Genomic DNA, 24030 nt, shown 5'->3' on the forward strand with positions numbered 1-24030 from the left:
TCTTGTGCCCCTTTCTCTCTAGACAGTGCTGCCTGGTCCCTTGAAAGACAAGGCACTGGGCTTTTGCTGCTGATTCGGGATGGGACCACTGCCTGCCCCAGGGAGTAAGAAGCCTTTTTTTGGGCAGGGGTGCAACAGATGCCAGCCAGGCTGATGAGCCAGGAGTGATGGAGGACCAGTACCCCAAGGCTTGGCACTACCACAGCCCCCCAGCCCATGGCATACCGACTCACAAGTCCCCACATGGTAGGAAGGAGGGTATAGAATGGTCCACCCGCACAAGGAGAGACCCAGGCTCTGGTCACCACGTTTTAAGGGTGGGAGTCAAACTACAGGGCCCAGAGCCAGAGGCAAAGGGGTGCAGGGAGATTGTGGTGGGAAGGCCTTGGGCAGCACCATCCAAGGGCAGGAGCAGGTGTGGGCACGATGTAGGCAGCCTGCTCCCACCGGGTCACGGCCCCTCACTATGGGCAGGCTGCATGGGTGCCACTCCTCCCCGCCCGCAGGAAGATGTGGGAGCCCAGAGCTGCTGCCTCCCCACTCCCTCAGCCTCTTGCTGCTAATTAAACCCCTCAGCATCTGCCGGCGTCTCCATGGCAGCGGTCGAGTGCATCGCTCAGCGCTGGGTAGCACCGGGCTGATTAATCCCTGCAGCGCAGGCGCTGCCGCTCCTGCTGCTGGAGATGGCAGCTGTGGGCGAGGGTGCAGGCACCCTGTGGGGCCCCAGCACAGCCACAGCACCTCCAGAGCCTGCCACCAAGGCACAAACCCAGGCCAAAGCTGCAAGAAGCCAACCTCAGGTGGCTTTTCCCCAACACACTGGAGAAGGAGCCCCATGGCAGTGCTAAGGGCAGCCAGGGATACATTACCTGCACCCCAGCCCATCCCAAGCTCCCTCTCCTTCCCTCATCCTCACAGGGGCACCCGCTCTGCAGCATCATGGTTTGTGTGGTTTTAGGGGCTGAGTGGATTCACTGCCCACCCAGCACCATGCAGAGGCATCCCCCACAGGGATACTCACATGGCCCACTGCAGCTTCTCATTCTTGATGGAGCCATACAGTGCCTGCAGAGAGAAGAGTGGGAGGTCAGCAGGAGGGCAGTGCCAGGCTGGGAGTCTGCTCCAGGGAACAGAGGAGGCACACCAGACTGGCTCAGGGACACTGGGGGTTAAGCTAAGTCCATGTCAGTTTGTTCCAGTCCAGCCCTGTCCTGGCTAGGCTAGCCAGCTGACCTCAATTTAAGGTTACAGACACCTCATCCTGGGGACCATGGGATTTGCAAACCCCCCCACACGCCAAAGAAATGCTGGGGATGGCCCTGGCATTTTGCCCTCTCCTACCCTTTGTCTCTACCTGCCCATGACAGTGCCACAGTGTTAGCAGCATAATGGTGAGGCACACTTAACATTTCCAAGTGCTTGGGAGAGCTGTTTCTCCCTATTCCAAAGTGTTCCAGGCTGGTAAAAATAACAGCCTTCAGGAGGCCTGAGCTCAAGGAGAGCGAGCTTTTGGGACAGACTTCATTGGTGCATGCCTTCACCCCACTCAGTGGAAACTTAGCCTGTTCCAGGGCCTCCAGAAGCTCCATGCCACAAGAGACCTCAGCCAACAACTTCACTGCAGTCAGCCACCCACCCCGGGCTGGCAGAGCCCAGCTCATGGCAGCACCCAGCACTCCCCAGCAATGCACTGCTTGCACAGGAGCACACTTTGTGAGAGACTTCAGCATGGCCCTGCACTGGCAGAGACCCTGACATGCTGTCCTTCATGAGGCCCTCACAGGACCATGTCCTCTTGGCTGGTCAAGGCAGGTGCTTGCAGTGGCTGTGGCCTGTCTCTACACCCTCCCCAGCACCCCCAAACAACCCTCCTTGGAGACCCAAACACCACCTATCTGAGCAAGGCAGGATCTGCTGCCTGTATTTCTGCAAGGAACAAGCTAAGCCTGCCTGCAGCAGGATACTCAAGGGCCCCACTCCCAAGTGTTTGTCCGGTTTGAGCTGGGTGCAAGCCAACAGTGCTCAGCACTGCTCTGCAGTCAGGGAGGCTCCAGAGAGGGTTTCAATACAGTGCTCACAGAGGGCTTCAGAGCAAGATCTGGAAGGCATCATCCTTGGAGGAAAATAATCGAGTCTTGCACAGGCTGTTCATGCAGCTGTCAACATCCATCACTGGGCCAGAGACTGCTGCTGAGAAATCTTGCTGGTGGCAGAGAAAGTACAGCTGGAGGCGTGCAGGGGCCCAGGAATGCTGGCCAGCAGACAGGCCCCAGCGGTGACAGGGGAAGGGACATCCATCACTCCCAAGAGGCGCAGCAGCCAGGATGGAGCGGGAATCCAGCTCCTTCCATACTTTCCCGTTGGGGAAATGCTGGCATAGCACCAGCTTGTTTCTCAGAGGAGGGAAAGGATCGTCTCAATCTAGCAGGCAGAAAGTAGGGTTCAGTTCTCTCCTGGGAAGACAGGAGACCTATAAAGAGGTCTCATATATAATGGCATCAGAGCCTGAGAGAAGATTTGATCCCAGACCCATTCATGCAGTCCCAGTGCCAGAGAGGCAGGATGCAAACTTGTGAGCAAGAGGTACCCACCAGTGGGCTGGCAGCAAGGCAGCCAGAGAAGCAAACAGACTTAGAGAAGAATCTGGGAGGAAAAAAGCAATCCAAAGCCCTGCAGAACATAATGTGGGAGCAGAGCAGGGGGATAAGCAGGATCTTGGAGCAATGTAGATGATAAGGAGTCACTATGGGAAACAGAAAGGGATCTTAGTCACTGCCGGGGATGCAGCTGAAAAATGCTGAGAACCCACAGATACAAAAAGGAAACTAAAAAAACAATGGCATAGAGTAGTGGGCACTGGAAATGGCAGGAAAGCACCTCAGAAAGAGCGGGCAGAATGGCACATGTGGCTTGGCTTCCATCTGGCTCACTGGTGATACATAGAAGTGTCAGCTCCCTGCCCCCAGGAAGGGAGATGTGAGCCAGCTGAGCATGGATTTTGGAGGGCTGGAGGGGACCCCAGCCCCATGCACAGCCTGCAGGAGGATTGCTGCTAAATGGTGAATGAATGAGCCAATAGAAGAAGATGCTCGAGGAGTAATTTGGGATGGCACAGTGCTGGATAACAGCTTGGCAGAGTACTGCGTTACAAAAACCCGGGCTCTGGGACTCTTGGTGAATACTTCAAAGGCTGAACTGCCTTATGGCTTCAAAAGGCTCCAGCTGCCCTGCTACATGCCCCAACAGCACCCCACCAAGCCGATTACCAGCAGAAGATGCCAAGTATCCCACCTCAGAGACAGGAAGCAGGGGCTGCTCAACATTCCTGTGCAAGGGGACAGTGAGAGGCAAACAGGAAAACTGTGATCCCACAGAGGCTGTGGGATTTGAGCAACACAAAGCTTTACATCTACACTTAAAACCTGCCAAAATTCTGCTTGGCTAAACACCAGCCCCAACCAAGACCAATCTCAGGTACAAAGCTGGTGGACTTGGTCCAAGTCCTAGCTGAGGAGATGCATTCCAGCCACAAAGCCCACCCTGCTGTTCTGGTGCCTGTCAGTCCACAAAATTCTGGGCTCTTTGGTGCACAGATCATTTCTGCTGGGGAAGCGCAGGTGACGCAGGTTCCTGAAGCCCAACTCACAGCCACGTCAGCAGAGACCAGAGACATCGGATTCAGTGCTCAGCAGGTCCCTCTCTCCAGGCTCTCTTTGCTCCGTGGATTCATTTCCCCTGGGCCAAAAGCACAGCAACTCTTTGGCATTTCTGAGCTTGCAAGTACTACCCAAGAGAAAGCTGGGCACTGGCCACATGCCACTATGGATGACGACCCCAAGCACGGCTGGGGTTTTTTGCCATCGCTGGGTTATGAGCTCACCGTTGCAGCATGCCAGGCCAATCAGCCAGCTCTGCCCTAGACATGCGCAACGCTAAAGAGACCTAGGAATTTACTGTCCCAGGGGGATTTCTAACTGAATCAACATCTTTCTTTGGTGCTTTCTCTCCCAAAAGCAGGCTGAGAGGCTGTCCATGAGTTCTGCTCTACCAAATGTCTCAAGGACAGTTGAGGGGCTGCACTGGCAAGAGGCAGGTGGCTCTGATGTTCTAGCCCAGCCACAGGGCCAGCCCTGCGGGGGACAGCCTATGTAAGCAGGGTAGGGAGAAGACACCCACCTTCAGCTCCTCAGCTCAGATCAGACCAGAGGCAAGGTCTGTGGAGCTAAGCAACAAGCTGGCCTGAACACGGCTTTGGCACAGGACTGTACTGAGGGCTGTAGCCCAGCACTCAAATAACAGGTGAAGGTTGAGGCAGGAATTTCAGCATCCAGACAAGGGTTTTAACTCTTTCTGGAGTGCGTCTTTTATGCATCACAACTCTTATGGACACATTCCCTTTCCAGTCTACTATTTCGTCTGCTAAACACAGTGCTCAGCTCTCCATACAGCAAGATGCCCTGTGCATATCAAGGCTCCCCCTCCTCTTGTCAGCCCTGTGACCGGCCATGGGTTCATGACATTCAAGACAGACTTCACAGCCACCAAGCATCCTCCTTGCAGTCATTCTACCTCTCTATGTGACTGACAGCATTTAAATATGAAAGCTCAATCGATGGCTGTCCCCAACTTTTCCTTAGCAAAATATCTTTGCTACATCCAGCCACAAAGCTCTGTGAGGTCTCCCAGGCACACAGATGCCCCAGCTGCACAGATCCGAACAGTAGGGTCAGATCAGGGCTGTATGTCAGATGGAACTGCACTTATGCTGGGTCCCTAATTCACCTCGGCAGCCCCCCCCTCCCCCCCGCACCTCCACAGCATGCACAACCCATGCTCAAGAATAACTCATCACCGGGCACACACCAGCCCTGCTGCGTACACCACCGTGTCCCTCCCTCCCCTCTGCTGCAGAGGGGCTCCTATGCACACACAGAGCAGACTGACTTGGGGACAGACTTTTTTTCCTGTAGAATGGGCTGCCACGGGATCAGCGTCCTGTGCATCACCTTCCACCCTGCTGCAGTCATGGGTGACAGCAGGTGACAGCTACCCATCCCGGCCCCATACTTTTAACTCAGCAACATTGTAAACTGTATCAACCTCTTTCAAAATATTAAACCACTCCTTGCCCAGGCAACTATCACCCCCAGGACCTTCCCAGCGCAGCCCCACAGCGCGGGGAGCAGCGGCCGAGCATCTCCCAACTGCTTGTTTCCATCCGAGTGCGTCACAACTTAATGCTGCCCCCAGACCGTACTGCGCTATGACAGCACCGCGGCTTGGCACGGCCCCCACGGCCCCACCGGGCTGGTTTTGTCCACGGGGGCAGCACAAGTAGCCCTGGGGTAACCCTGACTGCTCTGCCCCAGCCTGCTTGCGAGGAGGGGGCCGGTGTGGGCTCTCCTCCCGCTACTACACCGGAGGCAGGCACCCAACGGAGGCACGACGCGCCCAGAGAGACCCTGTTCACTTCTTCTCACCTAGGACCGATGCGCACCAGCCTAACATCTACAAAACGGATGCCGGCTCACGGCGAGCAAGCTCCTGGCAGTAAAAAGCCCATTTTTGTCCAGGCAGCCACTCCCTCCTCTCAAACTCTGCTCGGCTGGGAACCGGGGCTGCGGCGCTGCCCCCTCCGCGTTGCCTTGCGGCTCTCCCCGGTGCTCAGGTGGGTGCCAGTCTGCCCTGGTTGGGCTGGCCAGGGCATGGCGCAGCGCAACCTTTGGGAGAGAGCCCGCAGAGCCTGTCACTTATGCTAAGCCGTAGGGCAGGTCCCAGCGGTACGGCTCTGTCCTGGATTCCTCTCGCAGAGATGTTTTCGAGCAAGCACTGCTGCCAGACCACGGTAAGCGGCGCAATGTCACCCAGGTCTTGCCGCGCTCCCGCCACCCCCGTGATCGGAGTGGGATGGTGGGGGAGAGAAATCCAGGGTTGGGGATGGGACCCTCGGGTGGAGGGGGCATGGTGGAGACACGGCTCCGCAAAAAGCAGGCAGGAGAGAGAGAGAGAGAGATGCGGCTGGCCGCTCGCTACGTCTGTACCAGGGCTGAGGCTCTTTCAGCGGGCAGGACGGCGACTGTCCGGGCATGTTCACCCGCCCATGTCCCCGCCAGGGCGCAGGGTGCTGCGCATCCCCCCGCGGCGCTCCCCGCTCCCCCGACCCGCCGCTTACCGGCTTCTTCTTGCGGCGGCTCTGGATGCGGCTGACCACCAGGTCCGTGTAGAGCACCGGCTTGAGGGTGCGGGAGCGCTGTGGCCAGCCGTAGCAGAAGGTCTCCACGCCGCGGTAGTTGCGCCCGTAGCGCACCGAGCACATGGAGCGGGACCGCATGCGCCCCGCGCTGCTGTTGATGCTGTTGACGCCGATCATCCTGCCCGCGGCGGCGGGGGGGCGGCGGGGCGCCCGGCGCGGAGCCCGGCGGCCCTGCCCTGCCCGGCCCTGCCGTGCCCTGCCCTGCCTGCCGCGGCCGCTCTGCCGCCGCCTGTTGAAGCGGGGCCGGGCCGGGCCGGGCTGGGCTCGGCGGCGGCTCCCGACAGAGGCGGGGCTGCCCCGCCCCGCCCGCCGCAGCCAATGGCGACCCGGCCGGGCTGAGCCGCGCCGAGGGGCCGGCGGCGGGCATCCCGCTCGGGGGGACAGCATCCCCCACGCTGATACCACACGAGTGGCCGGAGCTGCCTCCGGTGCACCAGCTGGCCGTCCCTGCCTCCTTTCCGCGGAGAGTGGGAGCAGGTGGCTGTGCCCTCCTGGGGGGCCGCGGTGGTGACATCGCCCGAGTTCCCGGGGCCAGGTGGCACCTCCACTCGGTTCCAGCTGGGCAGGCTTCAGAGCTGCTTCTGCAGCCCGGCCCACACCAGGGACTTACAAAGCCGGTAGGAGATGGGCCCATTGGAGACGTGCTCAGACTTTCCATCTTCAGTGCCCACCCCACACTTAAACCTCTTGCCTGTCCCTCCCAGGTCAGGTCAAAACATCAGTAGCTACAGTCACTGAGCGGTTATGGGCAGGACAGAGATGCTCCAGGCAGTTGCTCCTGTGAAGAAGCAAAGAGCTGGGCACCCTTGCAGAAAGCACGAGGATCGATGCGTAATTTAGTTAGGCTTGACTGAGCAGGAGATGCAGCCAGTGGAGAGGGGGAAATTTTCCATTGTGTCCTAACTGTTTGGCATAGTGATCATTTGGCAAAACTTGCGAGGGAGGGGGCATGGATGTCTGGCACATCAAATGTACTGGGCTGCCCCTGAGAGAGCCACGGGAGATAGGGGCAGAGCAGCCTATCACTCCCAGGGGAAACAGGCAAAAAAAAATAGCCCGGGGGATTAGACTGAGCAAGCGTTCCTGTGATTATAGCTCAGAGGTGGGAGCCAGGGCTTTCTTCCCACATTGCTAATCACTTACCCAGCACTCTGAGCGTCTGAGCCCTGCTGTTGTGCCTCCAAGCTGGAAGGTGGGGGCCCATCCTACCTTCCTCCCCCGAGGACCCGACTGCATTGTCAGGCTTAATTCATTAACATCTGTGACGTGCTCTGGGCTCCTAGGCTGAAAGGCAGCACAGATTTGGCTCACTCCTGCAATTGCTAAGCAGTGCTGGTAAGAAATGGGGCCCGAATTGCCCCTACTGATATTTCTACCAGCCAGTAAAGCACCAGGTTAAGCTAAAAGGGTAAGGAAGATGGGGACGAGCTAATGCTCCACAAAGTGATCAATCATATAAAGGTCAAATCGACATCTGAAATGTAACAGACAATCAGCAATGGTGAGTGAAATCCCAGGGGGCCTGGGCTGGAATCATGCTGTCAAGAGAAAAGCAACACCTCAAGAGCTAACCAAAATATCACCAGCTCCAGGATGTCCTGCTTCCACCTCCTTGTTGCATGGGCAGCTGCCATCACATGGCCATGGAGTTCAGGTCCAAGCCTGCAGATGTGGGCATCTTTTGGCACAGCATTATATGGTCCTTAAATCCCTGGCATGGCACCATGCCTGATCAGGGGGACATCTCAGACAGAGAGGTGGGCAGCCCTTCCTGCAGAGTAGTTCTCCAGGGGAGCTTTCAGAGACAGAGAAAAGGATTTCCAGCAGCAGTGCTAGTAAGGTAGCACTGCCTTAGTTCCAGCAGCAGGGTTCTGTGCAGGGCATAGTGAGGCACTGGCAGTGAGGGGGATGTGATGCTCAGCTGTGAAAGCTCTTTAAGTGTTTTCATTGCTTCTGCATAAAACTGGGACTGTTTACATGTATTATCTAGTAGCAGATAAAGTTCTTGTCTGACTCAAGCTGCCACATGCTCTCAGGCATCATGCTGCGTTTATCTTGGGACTCCCTGCAGTCAGACACGAGGGGAGTGCGCTGGCTCCCTGTGGGTCTATTCCTGATGCTGTCCTCAGTCACAAGGGATGGTGGCCCTGTTCCCCTGCAGCCACCAAAGTCCTGCCCTACTGCCCCAGTTCCCTGGCAGTGAGTGTTTTGGGTGAGAGCCATCTTCAGCCCTCCAGCTCTGAAGCCCATGGGGTAGCAGCCTGTGCTATCTACCCAGGCAGGCTTGGAAGAGCCCCCAGGACCTTTCTTCTGTGTTGCTGGAGCTGCCCAAGGCCCGGCCTAGAGCTTTGGGAAGCTTCTGTGAAGCCTGCCAGCCCTTCCCCTCCCCTTACCCTTAGGAAACGCGTGTGCTCCTGAAGCACTAAAATTAGCCAGCCAGCTGTGCAGCACGCTTGCACACGAGCCTCAGTCCCCAGGCACAGCCCGCCAGCCAGGTCTGCCAAGGAGGAAGCATCCTGCTCAGGGCAACAGGGCTAATGCAGGCTGATACAGGGAGGGCAGCAGGAGAGCCTTTCCCCATTTGTCTGCCCCTGAGCCTGTGCAGGGACCATAAAGCATCAAGCAGCCAAAAGCGGTGGGCAGAAGGGAAAGAGTGTCTTCTCTGGAGGAGTGGTTAAGGCTGCCCAGGAGAGGCACAAGATCCTTTTGCCAGTTCTCCCCCCAGCACAAACCAAGAGCACTTTCTCCATCTCACCTGACCCAGAAAATTACTCCCCCTTGCATGAGCAGGGCGTTTCCAAAGTGGAGTGGTGCTTCAGGTGAAGAGCTGCAGCCTGCCCTGCCTGAGTTTCCTCGCAGTGTCTTTCACTCTCCCTCCCCAGCACGGCTCCTGTACAGAGGCGGCTGAAAAGCGGCGGTGGGAGCACCGCAGCTGCAGAGGGAACAGGCCATTTTTAGCAGAGCAGCCTCCCAGCTGCTGGGCTGCCGGCTGAGCCGTGCAGGGCTGTGCTGCAGCACTGCAGCCTCCCTCCACTTCCTTACACCCAGCAAAGGTCTTGGCCCCTGCCTGTGAGAGAAAGCCTGTAGCTCCACGGCACTTCCTCACTGTCCTATTTCCCTCTGTCTGGGATCTGATGCGGTAATTTCATCTCATATGTTTGAACTGCTGGTGCTTTGAGGGGATAAGTTTAATAGGGCAATGCCTCAAGTGTGGGCACCCAACCATTGGGCAGTGAGGGATGCAAAGGGGGCACACTGAGAAGTCAGTGGAGCTCAGATGGTGTATCTGAGTAGCACTGCAGTAGCACTGAAGGGCCAGGGTTCACATTTCATATATTTGCATCCATTTTGTGTGCTTAAAGCCTTTTCTGGAGCTGGGTTTAAAATTAGAGGAGAATTTTTCCTGAGTAACTCCTTTCACTGGTGAAGTGTGGGCTGAGAGGGAGGACAGCCCTATTGAGAACTGCTGGTAACCCCTTAATGATGGGGTGAGCGACACAACCAGGAATAGACCCACAAAGGCTGAAAAGGGAGCTCAGCTTTTCATCCTCTGTTGCCTTTTTTCATCAACCACCTCCCCCCCGTTGTGGCTCCAGCACCCTGTGGGAACCTATCTTCCACATCATGAGTATTTGCCAACTGTAGCTTCACCAACAGCAGCAATTTCTGCCTGGCAGACCCCATGGGAGCTAAGCCTATTCCCAGGGTGTGAGACGGGGAGACAGCAGCTCAGAAGACCCTCCTGAGAGCAGGCGATGCTGGAGAAGCGCAGCAGTCCGAGGCCACAGGTGCTTGCTGTGCACTGCTCTCCTTTACCAAGCCCCTCCAGGAACTGGGTCAGGCAGGGAAAAGGCAGGAGTCTCCCAGTCACACCAGTGAGGTGAGTTTCCAGCTCCAAGGTTTCAACCTCCAGCCTACTCTCCCCATCGTGATGCCTTGCCCATGTCACCTCTGCCACCAGAGATGGCTCCAGCCCCAGAGCCTAGTGAGAGTTTTGGGCCCCAGTGCTTCAGGGAGTCAAAAAGGGCTGAGTAACACAGGATTGATGCCAGGAAGCCTCTGGCTGCAGCTGGGCAAACCAACCCTAGTAAGCTGCCCCATGTGTGCTCCCTTGCCTGCAATATAGGCACAGCAAGAGCAATGAGGGTATCCAAGCCCCAGGCAAAGCTCCAGTGTCCTGCTGGGGGAATGGAGCAGCCCAGGTTCCCCTCAGTAAGGCAGGAGCACAATAGGCTCAGGGACCATCACTGTTCTTGCATGTAAATCTTGCATGCATCTTGCCTTCACAGCATCTCAGGTAGCCCTCCACCCCAAAGCTCTCACTTCTGCTCCTGCTGCTTGGCCAGCCATGGAGAACCACCAAATTTACCTTGAGCAGCTCCTTGGGAAAGTCAGTGCCTCCATTGAGTCCCTCCAAGTTGCCAATGAAGTCAGAGCAGGACATTCTCTTCCCAATGTTCTGGGGGAGTCAGGGGGAAAGAACATCAGGATTAACTTTGGGACAGAGGTTACTGCTGGCTGGAGCAGGTCCCATAGCCCAGGAACAAACACCCATTCTCTGCAGAGGAGTGAGGGATCAGCCAGGTCTCTGGAAGGCTGCTTGCAGGTATGGGGAAGCTGCTGGCTTTGCAGAGACTCCAGGAGTTTTAAATAGCCTCATTTTTCAAAATTGTGCACTCCCTGCTCCCAACGGCAGCTGGTTTTGGAGTCTCATTCCCACCTTCTTTTCCTGTTCAGTTTTCTTTTCTGCCCTCATTCCACATCTACATCTTTCAGCTCAGCAAGTCTCCTTCAAAGCCCAGCTCTCTCCTTCATCAGCCCCCTCCTCTAATTTAGCCTTTGTCACCTATCCTCACCAAACACATTATAGGTGACCAGCTCTTATGGGCCTAGGATCCCATGCCTCCTAATCATGTGGCACTGTCCTCACTCTTCCCTGAGCACTTACAGTTTCAGGGTGATGAGGTCAGACAGGGGACAGACTGGAGCAATGGCAGTGGTAACTTACATGTCCATGCAGATCTGTGTTTAGCAGCATCAGGGCACACGTGAGGGTGTGGGCTCCGTCTGCAGCACAAGCACAGGACAGGAATTAGAGGCCCCAGCCCAGCAGCTGGTGCTCCAGTGTCTCAGCATCTAAGGAAGGCTATGGGGTCTCCAAGCCTCCAAAATTGTGCTGAGCCCCCTCCTCCCACCCTGGACACAAGGGGACACAGCAGCACTGACAGCCTGCAGGTAAGAAGGCCGCTGGTTCCAAACCTGGGCACAACAAATTCCCTTCCAAGCCTGCTCTCCCTATAGCCAGGCAGTGCTGCTGTAGCTAATCCTGCAGAGCTCCCAGCATGACAAGGTAGGACTGACACAAACCTCACCTATCCCAGAGCCGATGCAGAAGCAGACCCATTCTGTGTGAATGCATACAGAAGAGGTGCAGATACATGAAACAGTACTAAGTGGGTGTCTGTGCTCCTGAAATTCTATGCACACAAGTTTCCTCACTTAGATATTCCCTGAGCTGCAGGTCTGAGAGCCGGGGTCCATTTGGTGAGGGGTGTGCTAAGTGTGTCTCTTGTGCTAATCTGCTCAAGGTCAAAACTAAGAATGGGTTGAGCTCTAATTATGCATCATCCAACAGACCAGGCTTAAAAAAAAATAAAAATCTAAAGCATCTGTCATTTGAGGGAAATGACATGCTGGGGCTACCTCCTAAGGCATCGGTATAGGCTCTCTGCCTGCTCTCTAGTTTCAGTTCGAGCACACTCACCGAGCTACAAACACATAGGCTCCCCTGAAACACACACATACATACACTCGCCACAGACATGCACAGTTTCTTACCTTCTGAAGAGATGGCATTGGGATTACACTCGTAGTAGCGCTGGGAAAAATGAGCCAGCACTCGCTCTCGCTCTTGCGTCTCTCCCATCAAGGCTAGCTCTTTTAGAAAGGACCTGAAAAAGCAGCAGCAGCGTTGGTCACACATGAAGCCCACTGCAGTTTTCTCAACTCACCCTGTGCAGGAATGGAGCTGTGCTTTCTGGTTTCGAGATGTTCCTGTGTGCTAGATGAAGCCCTGCTTTGCACATCCTTCCCTCCCTCCAAACCCACTGTGGGACTCTTCTCCAAGCCCACAGCACCATATCCTGCTGGCACATCACAAAGACCTACAGCCAATGCCAGGAGCTACACTGGGAAAGGAAGTAGGTGTAACAACAGAAGGATTTGAGTTCAAGACCTGGAAAGTCAGGCCTAGTTGACTGCCATTCAACTGCACTGACCATTGAGTTAAGACCAGGAGTGATTTTTTTTGGTTGCATGGCTAACATCTTGGAAATCACCCTCTCCTATTTAAGAGGTAAGAGAATCTCCAGGTGACAGTCATAGGGTCTGCTTGCTCCTGCAGATCTCTGTGTGGCTGCAGAGGGCATGGTCTGTTGGGACCCCACTCTGGTGGCCACCACATACACACATGTATCACACTCAGTTCTGACCTGAGAGCCTGATCCAGACTCATCCCTGTGAAGACGAAGAACTTCAGATATTCCCCTGCCACCATCCTGCTGAACTCATTGCTGAAATAGAAAAGGGGGAAAGTGAGAATGCGATTGACCAGGCTGTGGGGACAGCCAAAGGCACACAGGGGTTGGGTGGATTCCAAGAGGCTGGGAGCTCCCTGGGGTTGCAAGAAGCATGACAAGGACAAAGACACCCCACGCGCCCGTGAAATTCAGAGAAGTCACCCACAAATTCACTGGGAATACTGGGCATGTAAGAGAAAATGGAGAAGCTATAGAGGGAAGGGCCCATGAGAGGTCAGCTAGCCACTGCCATGCCCCAACACCTTACTGAAGCATCCAAGATGCAGTCATGGTAGGAAGGTATGAAACTCTGGATGTCTCCTAGGTTTTAAGACCTTTAGAGGGAACACCTGGTGCAAATGTACCAATCATGAGGAGTAGGTTTTGAGGTCCTGCCAGCAGTTCCTTGCCAGTCTGGTGCCCCACAAGGGCAGCAAGACTGCAGGTGAAAGTGAGCTCCTTGCAGAATGGAACATTCCTTCCAAATACCCACACGTACTTCTTCCCCAAGTGGCGAGCCACGTCTGCTTTTTTAAATCCATCCAGGTTGAAGAGCCTCTTGGCCAGGCGTTTGGCAGCCTCCAGGTCAGCCTTGTGTCCATTGGAAAGGGTGTCCGTGCTGCCCAGGGCCAGATGCTCCACACTGTCCATCTCCGACTCTGAGTCCGAAACCAGCTGGCTCTGGGGGCGGTCACTGCAATGGGAAGGGACACTCCACGTTAGCCTGCCTACAGATCCCCTCCTTGTTCAGCTTCTCAGGAAAGGCATGCTCCTCACCCTGCTTTGGAGACTAGCTACTCACTGCTGGGAGCCAGAATGAACTGCACTGATCAGAGACACTCTGAGGTCAGCTAAGGGAACTAAGGAAAGGTGTAGGAATGCAGCTTTGGGGGGGGGGTGATAGGACAGCATCAGTCAATGACTGGACTAAGGCACTCAAACAAACATTCATACTGGATGTGGAAGGAAAGGACAACTACTCCAAAGTCCCCCACTTTGAACCTGTGAAACTGCATGTGTGGGCTTAGGCTCTGCCAAGCTCAGCTGTAGCAGAGACTTGTGCACATCACATGCTGTCCTACAGCTCCGTACTCATTTTTTAATCTGGACAAACAACTTGTGCTGGTCTCAAGTGCAGTTTCTACCCAAGACAATTCCTTTGTTCACCTTTGCCCACCCAGTGACTACAAAGCACTATACAGACAGTAAAGCTGAGGCAGAGGATGTGAGGACGAAGGAAAACGCCCCTGGCTTCCTAGCTCACAGTGGAGTGCAGTCTTCCCCAGGCTGCCCATCAGCTCTCAGCCCACCACGCCTTAAATGGCCATGTTAGGAGACACTCTTGGCTTGGCCCCCGAAGCAATCTGACTCAGCTGTGCAGAAGTTATCCCAACCAAAAGCTGGTTGAATCTAATCAACAACAAATGTTAAGCAACTCTGACCTCGCCCAAATTTTCTGGCAGCCCTTACAATGTTCCAGTCTGATTTATTTTTAAAAGTCTCTAATTGAGTTTTAAGAGGCCTGCTCTCCTGAGCCAATTACCCAGGCCAATCTCCTTGAGACTCTGCTTTTTTCAAAAAGGACGAGCCTCCTCCTGCTCAGTGGTGCCTGTGCCAGGGGAGCCCTGCACAACACTGACAGGCTGCCTCATGCCTGGGGGGGCTCTCAGGTGCTATCCTTCTGTCTCCCTCAGCCAGCATGCAGCAGTAGAAGCTGCTTTGCACTCAAACCTGTGGGTCAGACACTTCCCTGGTGAAAGCAACTCCAACACTCTGCAAGTCCTTGGAGAGATGTGTTTTTCTCAGACCACTGCTGAACTCAGTGGTGACAGGAGGTGACTGAGGTAAGACCTGGATGGGTGGCCAAGGCAGATCTGTGCCCACTTGGCTCCAGTCCTCTCCAGGGAGACTATCCATCACTCCAATGCACCCTGTGGAAGCAGCCACAGGAGTGGTTGCAAGGTCACCGTGAGCTCACCAGGTGTGACTCCACCAGCTCTGGGCAGCTGGGCAGGCAGCTTCCAGCATCACTGTCCAAATCATGAGCACACCTCATCCTGTGGGCAAATCTCCCACCTGCCTAAAATCTCTTCTCCTCCCAAAACATCCACACCCAAAGGTGCTGCTGGCATGGGCCCTGGTGCCTGGCTGTGCCTCCACTGTCTGGCAGGGTCAAAGCTGCTCTCAGGGGTGCCCAACAGCAGAGCAGGCTGAGTGCTGCTGGGCCAGTGCTGGGCACACACCTGGGCCCCACTTCAGCTCCTTGTGTGGCTGCAGTCACTGTGACCTCAACCAAGGACAGAGGTCACAGGCTCTTTGATTCCCAGAGGCAGACGAGATTAATCCATCCTAGCAGCTGGCACTTGCCAGCCATGGGTTGTGGTGACTGCATTTTTTTGCTAAAATCCTTATCTGTTATCACAAGGGCACAGGCACTGTCCCCTTTGCAGCCCAGCAGTTCCAAGGGTGGGTCTCCAGCCACAGGCAGAGTTACAAAATGCAAAGCCACTCCTCCAACACTCCCCATGCTCCAACTGCATCTCCAGAGCAAGCTGATGCTCAGTCCGCCTCTCAAAATCTTTTAATTCTTCTCTGCACCACCTCTAAAACTCCTGATATCCTCTGGACCTCATTTATCCTGCTTGAGAGGTTGTCCTCCCTCACGTGGCCAGTTCCTGGAACGTCCAGGGACAAACCTAGAGCCCCAAATCTCATCCCATGCCTCTCTTCCTAATCCATGGTCCTCAACTTTCCTACCTAGTGCTGATGAGCATCCAGGCATGGGGCCGTTTAAAAAAATCTCTCTTGTCCTTCAATACCTCTATCTCCCTGCAGGGTCTCAACCTGTGACTACAATTCCTGCCTTGCTTCTTGCAGTGGGCATGCAGGGATCTCAAACCTTGAGTCTCAAAGTAGCTCTACCAGTGGAATTAGTGGCTCCCTCCCTCACCAAGTCCCAGAATTGATTTGGTGTTTTATAGCAAAGCATAACCTTGCTCTCAGGATGAGGCACTATTCAACCATGCCATGAAATGGCTTTTTTCCTAGCACTCAAGCCACTCTCATGCAGTTAAATACGGACAGTCAGCTTCTGTAGGCTCAGTATGCCCCCTTTGTGGTAGCTATCTGCCACCACTCAAAGCCCCAGTTGGCTTGGAGAACATGCAGCTTTAAAGACAGAAAAACAAGAGCCCAACTCTCAAGTAAATAGAGAGCAGAGCAAGAGACGTGTCCATGTCTGAGGTAATTGAGGTTATGCTAATTTTCTTGCCAATGAGCTAATTGCAGGTCTCAGGGTAAAGGTTTTTTGGTGTATTTAGTAAAGTGACATTTTAGTTTGGCTTGAAGAAACACTGAGATAATATTTTTTACATTAACTACACACTTAAGGAATAAAGATCAAATTTGAGATTGTGCAAGTATCCTCTGTGTGCATGAATAAAATTATTCCTGGGCAAACACAGCGCTATCTCATCCCCCTCCCTGCTGCCACCACTCACGTCACTGGGAGCACAGGTCTCCCTGTCACCTCCAAGGTGTTTGCTAGAGCCCAGTGTGCTGCAGTGAGGCACGTCTAGGGGTCTCTGCAAGGAAGGCACGCCATCCAGCACAGGGCTCAGGGCTCACCCTGGGACAGAGGCTCTTCACTGACCACTTCCCACCCCAGCTCAGACTTATTGTGCTTCCTGTCCTGGAAAGCCGCTGCACAATCACAGACCTGCTCAGGACCACTATAACAAACGCACTGCTTCTTCCAGGTCAGATCGTTCTCCAGGGCCCAAATATTCCTTCTCAGGGCCAAACACTCCTTTCCTGGAGCTGGATCATCATCTCACCTCAATATTCCTCCTCTAGCTGACTGCCTGGAGCCCGGAAGCAGAGACCACAGCACCTTCCCTAGCTGCAATGCAGTGTGTCACTGCAGGAGCCCTGACATCCTCTCCACCTTGCCACCATCAACCAAGCTTACTTGGCACCACATTCACTCAGTTTTCCAGCAGCCAGGAGCAAATCTTCTCTCCTGGGTGTGGAGCAGCAAGAAGGCACTAGTTCTGCAAAGCCAGGTCCAAGGGGCTGACCTCCACCTCCCAGATGCCAGCAGAGACGTATCTGCATGGTGGGACCCTTCCTCCAGCAACAACCTGTTCCCCAGGAGCTGGGTTGTGTGCTCAGCTGAGTTCCTGGGCTGTCCTGGTCCATCCTGACACAGTTTCAGGCAAGACACTTGCTGCTGAAAACTCCAGACCTTTAAACACAATTCAAGTACCTCTTGCTCCCCACACGAGGCTGGTTTCATCCTACACCATGAAGGGACACGGCAAAGAGCCTGGTGCAAATCCACAAAGGACAGGTGCATGGGGCAAAATAGCAGTCTCCCCTCAATTCTGAAAGGCCCACATGCATAGCTAGATGCTCATTGCCTCTGCCAAGCAAACCAAGCCTGCCTAATGTTGCTGCTAAGAATGTACCAGACCGGATCTTTGGCTGAGCTAAATAAACGCAGCTCCCTCCACCGGTCTCAGTGGAGCGACTTTGATTTATGACAGCAAAAATCTGGGCCGGTTCATTCCTCACAGAATTGAAGTTAGGACTGGGAGGACACTTGAAGGTCAGCTAGACCAGCCTCCAACCACAGGCACGGCTGGTTGTGCTGTCTGGCAGCTCTGGAGTCCAACAATCACCCAGCCACAGCAGCACCCATCCCTGTTACTGCACATCCAGATAGGACTGAACTTTGGGCAGCTCTGCCCCTCCTCAGTCTTGCTTCTTTGCAGACTTCCAGAACCTCCCCTGCAGCACCAGCATTCTCCAGAGATGTCTATTTGTCCTTCATCACACCATCCCACCAGCCCTTCTTGTGAGGGACACAACTGCTCCTGCAGAGGACAGGGACTGACACTACAATCCCACCAAACAATTTCTGGTGCCAGCCGAGAGCCTTAAATATCGACTTACTCACCTGCTGGATGGAGGGTGATCTCCTCCAGAGACACAGATGCCATAGGGTCAGCACAGGAAAACCTGTGTGTCTTGGACCCTTGGGCCAAGACCAGCCCAGGGGTTCTGAGTCAGATCGGAGAGCTGGAATTAATGCCTGACACATGGGGCTGCATCCCACAGGTATTCTGCTCACACCTCTGCAGGCAGACCTGCCATCCCTGGGATCCACTGTCCTTTATGCCGTGGTGGGCTGATGTGTTCTGTGTCCTGGCTCCTGCTGCTCTTCATGGCTTCACACGGCTTGCACAGGGGAAAATTCCCCCCAGGCTTGTTCTTTATTTCTTGCTGTGCCAATGCTTGTGGCAATGCTTGTGGGGAGACCTCTTCACCCTGCACCCTAGCCTTGTCTCCCTACTGTGCTATCACTCCAGCCCACCCCATACCTCCCTTCCCCTATCTTCATCCTTTCCTCAATGGCCACCTTCCTCTGCTCAGCTCTCAGCCTCAGCCTCCTGCATCACACCCCGAATCCACACCACGGGGCCCCAGACTGGGTACAGCCCTTCAAGGCATCCTCACCAGTTTGCCCAGTGCTACCTGGGAGCTCAGGCCAGCTGGGAGACCTGCGCTGGCCCTGGGAGGGGAGGGGCACCGGCTCCCCGAGAGCTGCAGCAACAAAAGGAGCCTTATAAAGAAAGGCAGCGGAACAGGCTGGCGGGCCCGTGCTCCGGCACACGCCAGCAGCCGCGCTCTGGCAGGGACGCAGCTCCGACTCCCGGCGCATCCTCCGCCCGGGCGGCTGCCAGCCCCACGGGCTCCCCGCTCCTCCCACACAGCCGCAGCTCCAGGGCTGAGCTCTCCCTCTAGCGAGGCTCCAGGCGTGCTGCCCTCGCCCTGGTGTCTGGCCCTTTTCACCATGAGGTTTGCAGCCCTTTGATGTCGCTTCTCCCGCCTACCCTTCTTTCTGTGCCACCGCAGGCAAGCCCCGGTGAGATCCCAGCAGAACCTGCCTCGCTTGAGGGGCGAGTCACGTTTCTTCCCTCCGCGGACAAACCTCAGGGACCGGCACGACTGTGCCTGGGGCCAATCCAGAAGAGTGGGATTACAGGGAAGTTGGAGAGCTGGATTTCAAGGGGGCTTGCACCCCCAGAGAGCTGCAGGTTGGCCATTTACATTCCTCCGGGACTGATGCCCCACAGCTCACAGAGCCTACCTGTACAGGACTGGGCAAGCAGTGACCGTCTGGACACCTGTTCGCACCCAGCAGCAAGCTGAGGGAGCCCAAGCCAAGTCCTGCAGTTTGGACCTGTTTGCAGAAGTCTGGCTGTCGCCACTGAAGCAATCTCCCAGCAGGGCTGCCCCAGCTCCTGCCCCACCATCTTGCCAGCACTGCATCTGTCCCTGGCTGGCCTCCCTGGGTCCAGAAGGACTCCCTAGCCCTGGGGGGCTCTGCCTCCACACATGCTCTGCAGAGATCTGTCACAGCTACAGGGACAACCTGCAGCTCTCTGCCAGTGAGAGCAAGGGACCTGCACACTTTCACCTCCTGCCCAAATCGGGTGATAACCTACTCACAGAGCCTATGCTGGGGATGTGGGGTGTCCCACTGTCAGTCTCTGCTCTGCCCCTTTCAACCAAGCCTGCTGGATTAGGTGCAGGCATCCCAGGGAAGGCCTTTGTAGATCTGCACTTCCCACATGCAAGGTCGAGATAAAAGTATGGTCTTAACTATTATGTGCTGAGGTACACTAGAGCCTTGGAGTATGCAACAAGGTTGCATGACCCAAGGCCACTGCCTGTGGGGGACACTGCATCTCCCCAGCAATGCAGGAGCATCACTGATTGGCCATTCCTGCCACTGAGGGAGGCAGGAAATCACAGCCTGCAAGGCTGTCTCCAACCCAGATCCCAACTCCAACTATTGCAACAATTAGCAGCAAAGGTTTTGGGGACACAAGGAGGACAGCCACAGGGCAGCGTATGCAGGCCTAGACCCACTGGTGTTCATCACCAGTCACACCAAAGCCCTGCAGCCTGGGGTCACCTCTGCCAACCCTGACACTGACAGACAGTGTAAAGCATAGTCTCCACTGCAGAGTCCCCCTCCACCTGGGGTCCCCAGTCTACCTGTGCTGGTGGCAGTCAATTTGTACTGCTAGTGACCATGGACAGTGGCGAATGCCTTGCTCTGGCCCTGCTGGCACAAGTGTTGATGTGCTGTAGAGACTGCAGAGGTTCCTTAGCTCCTTTCCTCATCAATTTCCACTGAATACCCCTTAGTGGTAGAATTACAAGGATAAGCTCTGCTTGATCAGATCAGTCCTGCCAGGCATCTGCTGGTTCCAGTTCATGAGAACCTTCAAGCAATCAGCCCAGCCACTTCTTCCTCAAACTACTTGGGAATCTTTAGCTTCTTGATCAGCTCCACTGAGAGTCTAGAAAGTTGGTAGCACAAGTGATGGGGAAGAGGAAACTTCTTGGATCTCTCCCTTGTCAGAAACCCCTGTCTCCTGAAGACTCATCCTGCAGATGATGGGCTATCTCAGACCCTGGTGCCACATGCCTTCCCTGCTTCCCAACCTAGTTCCTGCTCCCAGCCACAATCTCCACTCCTTTCCACTGCACCAGATGGCAGATTCCAACCACCTGCCTCTCCTGCTGGAAGAGGAGATGACAAGATGCTCGGCAAAGGGGCTCAGCAAAGATCTAGGGCAGTTTGGGGGATAGACAACATCCCTTCGTGCCCTGTGTTGCAGGCCAGCACTGCTCTGAAACCTGAGGTAGGAGGGGAGAACAGCGCTGCAGTGTCCTCGGCACTGCCAGCATGCTCTGTGCTCCACTGACTATAAACCAGTGAGGAATAATCTCTGTTAAGCCACCTCATTGCTGCTCCTGCTGCCAGCTGTGTCTCTGCACTCTCACACCCTGTGCCCTGCATTGATGTGCTGTGGTACAATGGCATCCCATGGATGGTTAGTCAGATACTGTCCTTTTGGTTTCTCCAGGGCGCTGTGTTTCAGTCCCTTGCCTTAGTACAGGAATAGAAAGCCAATTCTTCCTGCAGAGAGCACTGATCGTGGCTGGATACTGTCACCCTTCACTGCCATGTGCCTCCCAGACATGACCAGTTTTACTGCACAAATCTTGTCAGGCCTCTGTGCTACCATGTCTCCAGATTCAGTGTCCCAAAGAAAGGGAAGGCCTAAACCAGCTCCTCTCTGCCCCAAAAGGCCCTTGGACTGACCCAAGGGCCACAGACCTGATGCAATATCCCACTCTCCTCTCTTGACTGCAGACACAGAGCTTAGATCTCCTCCTGGCCATCCCCAAGCCGAGCCTACAAAGATGGCACAGACTGTGATTTGGTGTGGAAAAGACCAAAGCCTGGAAAGTGGATGAGGGTTTCAGGATGCTCATTTCTGCCCTCCATCTTCCAACATGAAGAAGGTTGAGGAGGTCCAGGAAGCCAGAACAAGACCATGGGACTCCTATCTTTAAGACACAATGACTGCTGTGCAGATGGCAAGGAACAGAATCCCCAGTAGGGAAATGTTGTCAAATTTCTACTGGTAGTCAACTTCAGACTGGTCTCTCCCCATACCATCACAGATGCTGGACTGCCTTGCAATGAAAATCACCACAGGACTGAAGTTCTGGCATTCCCTGCTTGCTTGGCTGAAGGAAACCTCACAGTCCTCCAGTACCTACAAAGCTGGCAAAGATGAAAAAGGAGTTATGCTCCCATCAACACACCTACCACAATACCATGGTGATCACTGGCCTGATGAGCCACTGCCTAGAAAATCTAGCACACTCAGTCCTGACCCTTCCCCAGCAACACAAGTTAGGCTCTGTCTGAAAACCAGACCTCACAGCATTAGACTCCACATCAAGTCTCAGTTGCCCAGCTGGACAGCAAGCAACTTTGGTCACTCACCTTGTATTGGAGGCCAAGGGAGTGCCAAAGCTGTCCTCTGAGTGGCAGGGGCTGTGCCGAGTGCCCTTCTTTCGTCTCCTCTGTTCTTCCTCCCTCTCTGTCCAGGGGGCATCTGTGGCTGAACTGGTCCCAGAGTCTGGCTCTAAGTGAGCCAGAGGAGCAAAGTTCTCCTCGATAACCTTGGCGCTGTCTCGGATTTTCCCCTGTATCTCTGGGGTGAGGGTTGGGAGGTCAAAAGTGAAAAAAGTCCCATGGGTACGGGCTGGGGAAGAAAGGATGTCAATGGAGTCCAGGCTGGTGTAAGATGTGCCTTTGGCTCGATGGGACTCCATGATGGTCTCAAAATGCTTGCTGAAAGAGTCCATGCCATCCTTGGAGAGGCTGTGGCCTAGAAGGAAGGGCACTGGAGACTTGAGCATACCCTGTGTGTCTCGGTCCATGATCCTAGAGGGAAAGAAAGTGAGAAGAACTGATCACTGAAGAGCAAGGGATCAAAAACCCAAAACAAAAGCCCACACACTGTTTCAGAAGGAAACTGAGAAGGGTAGAAGTTTCTTCTGAACATCTGTAGGCCACCAAGGAAATGCCTTGCCTGCCCAAGACACCATGGGAAGCAGGACTCAGCTGGCCTCCCTCCAGACATATGCTTCTCCTTTAATGCGCCACAGACTTTTGTTCCTTTAGTGGCTCATCCTCATAAGAAGCTTATGAGATGGCTACTGCTCCCAATCACTTGACTTGAGCTTAGATCCAATAAAGGGCTCAAGTACTAGAAACGGGATGTGGTTCAGCTCCATTTCCAACCAAATCTGGAAGTGGCTGAATTTTTCATGAGCCTTCTATCATCAAGAAGGCTCCTCCTGAAGCTGCTCAGGACAGCATGACCCCTTACTCCAAGAACACTGCACTGTGGTCACTGTGGTCACTGAGTACTATGCTCAGATCATGACCAACACTCACCTGCAAGGTCTTCTGGCTGTTTCCACAAGGTGATGCTGAGTCCCAGGAGACATGTGTGGCTGAGCACAAAGTGATAACTGAGCTCCAAGTTTCCCCAGGCAGCACAGAGGGAGTCTCACGCCCATCTCTGGGCTTGGAGAAATGAGCTGGCCCATGCCCTAGAGGCCATGATTGGTCCTAGCTCATCATTTTGTCAGGGATCAGCCCCACAGAAAGGCCCAGCCTGTCTCCAGTGGTGGTCTGGGTCCAGCCCAACACAGAAGTTTCTAAACCCTGAAGCCATGACTGTTTTGTCCTGTAAATGAGGTGAAGTACAGCCTGCCCACCAACCTAAGCATGTGACAACATGGATGTTTCCAACCCAGGGAACATCAGTGCTTCAGCAGTACAAGCACAAACACAGCCCTAAAAGCCTATTTTACTCATAAGCTGCTATCATTTTATTAAAGCAGCAGAAAAGCACTTGTTATGCCACTCTCTCTTCTGATTAAAGGAGAAGAACTGCTTCAGCCTGTCATAACATTTGTTATGAACAAACAGCTTCCTACAGAGGGCTCAGAAGATGTGTTGCTGTACCACACACCAAATTATTTTCATTCATTAGCCTTCACATGCCACTCAAAAATCTCATCCCAATTACTTCAGCAGGCCAAGAGCTGGCTTCTTGACTCCCCCAGAGTGCCAGCTGGTTTCAAGGGGAGTGCAGTGAAGCCAGACACAGGTAAGTAAGGCAGGATGCAGGCTGATCTCACCCATCCACCAGTGTTTCCCTCACTGTGCAGCACCATGTGACACTCTTACGATTTCTGTAGGAGCCCCAGGAGCAGCCACTGCTGAAATGGCTTTTGGTGAGGACAAGACAGAAGAGACCTCTTTAATATCTGCAGATGTGCTTTACAGATGCAAATGTGCATTCTCCATCCTTTCTGCCCAGCCCCACGCTACTAAACCAAGCTAATGCTGCTGACCATTTTGCACCTTGAATCCATGAGGAGGGCAAAAACTGTGCCAGGGAAGACAATGCCAGCAGATTGGAAGGAATCTTGTTTCTAGGAGAGGTAGGTGGGCTCATTTTTGTGATCAAGTATATTGCCACCAAGCCCCCCCCCAAAAAAAGATGGCTGGTTTTGTCCACATCATTCAAGCCCTGAAAACAATGTCTTCACCCCAAAATATCAAGCATGAAGCCATTCAGTTCCAGAAGGATGCAGTCGCAGCAGCATGGGAGCAGTACTGCCTGCTCAGACCCAGATGCTTCATTAGCCCCTGCTGCACTGCCCAGCTCCTCCCTGCTCTGCCCTGCTCCCCCAGGAAGGGTCAACTACACTGAGACCACACCAGACAAACCCAGCTGAGAGGAG

General features: G+C 54.5%; 1 protein-coding gene across 1 annotated transcript in view; it reads right to left on the minus strand.

Moving 5' to 3' along the window:
* PSD (pleckstrin and Sec7 domain containing) overlaps positions 1 to 24030 on the minus strand; it is a 45616-nt gene that overhangs the window by 5256 nt on the left and 16330 nt on the right. Inside the window, exons 7-13 of the mRNA XM_088169036.1 lie at positions 21710 to 22153; positions 13331 to 13525; positions 12745 to 12825; positions 12092 to 12204; positions 11262 to 11320; positions 10623 to 10712; positions 1022 to 1065 (exon numbers count right to left, since the gene is read on the minus strand). Of these exons, the coding sequence (XP_088025162.1) occupies positions 1022 to 1065; positions 10623 to 10712; positions 11262 to 11320; positions 12092 to 12204; positions 12745 to 12825; positions 13331 to 13525; positions 21710 to 22153 (1026 nt within the window). The remainder of the gene's footprint in view (positions 1 to 1021; positions 1066 to 10622; positions 10713 to 11261; positions 11321 to 12091; positions 12205 to 12744; positions 12826 to 13330; positions 13526 to 21709; positions 22154 to 24030) is intronic.

The sequence above is a fragment of the Sturnus vulgaris genome, chromosome 8 (genome assembly GCF_052056855.1).
Source record: "Sturnus vulgaris isolate bStuVul1 chromosome 8, bStuVul1.hap1, whole genome shotgun sequence".
Lineage (NCBI taxonomy): Eukaryota > Metazoa > Chordata > Aves > Passeriformes > Sturnidae > Sturnus > Sturnus vulgaris.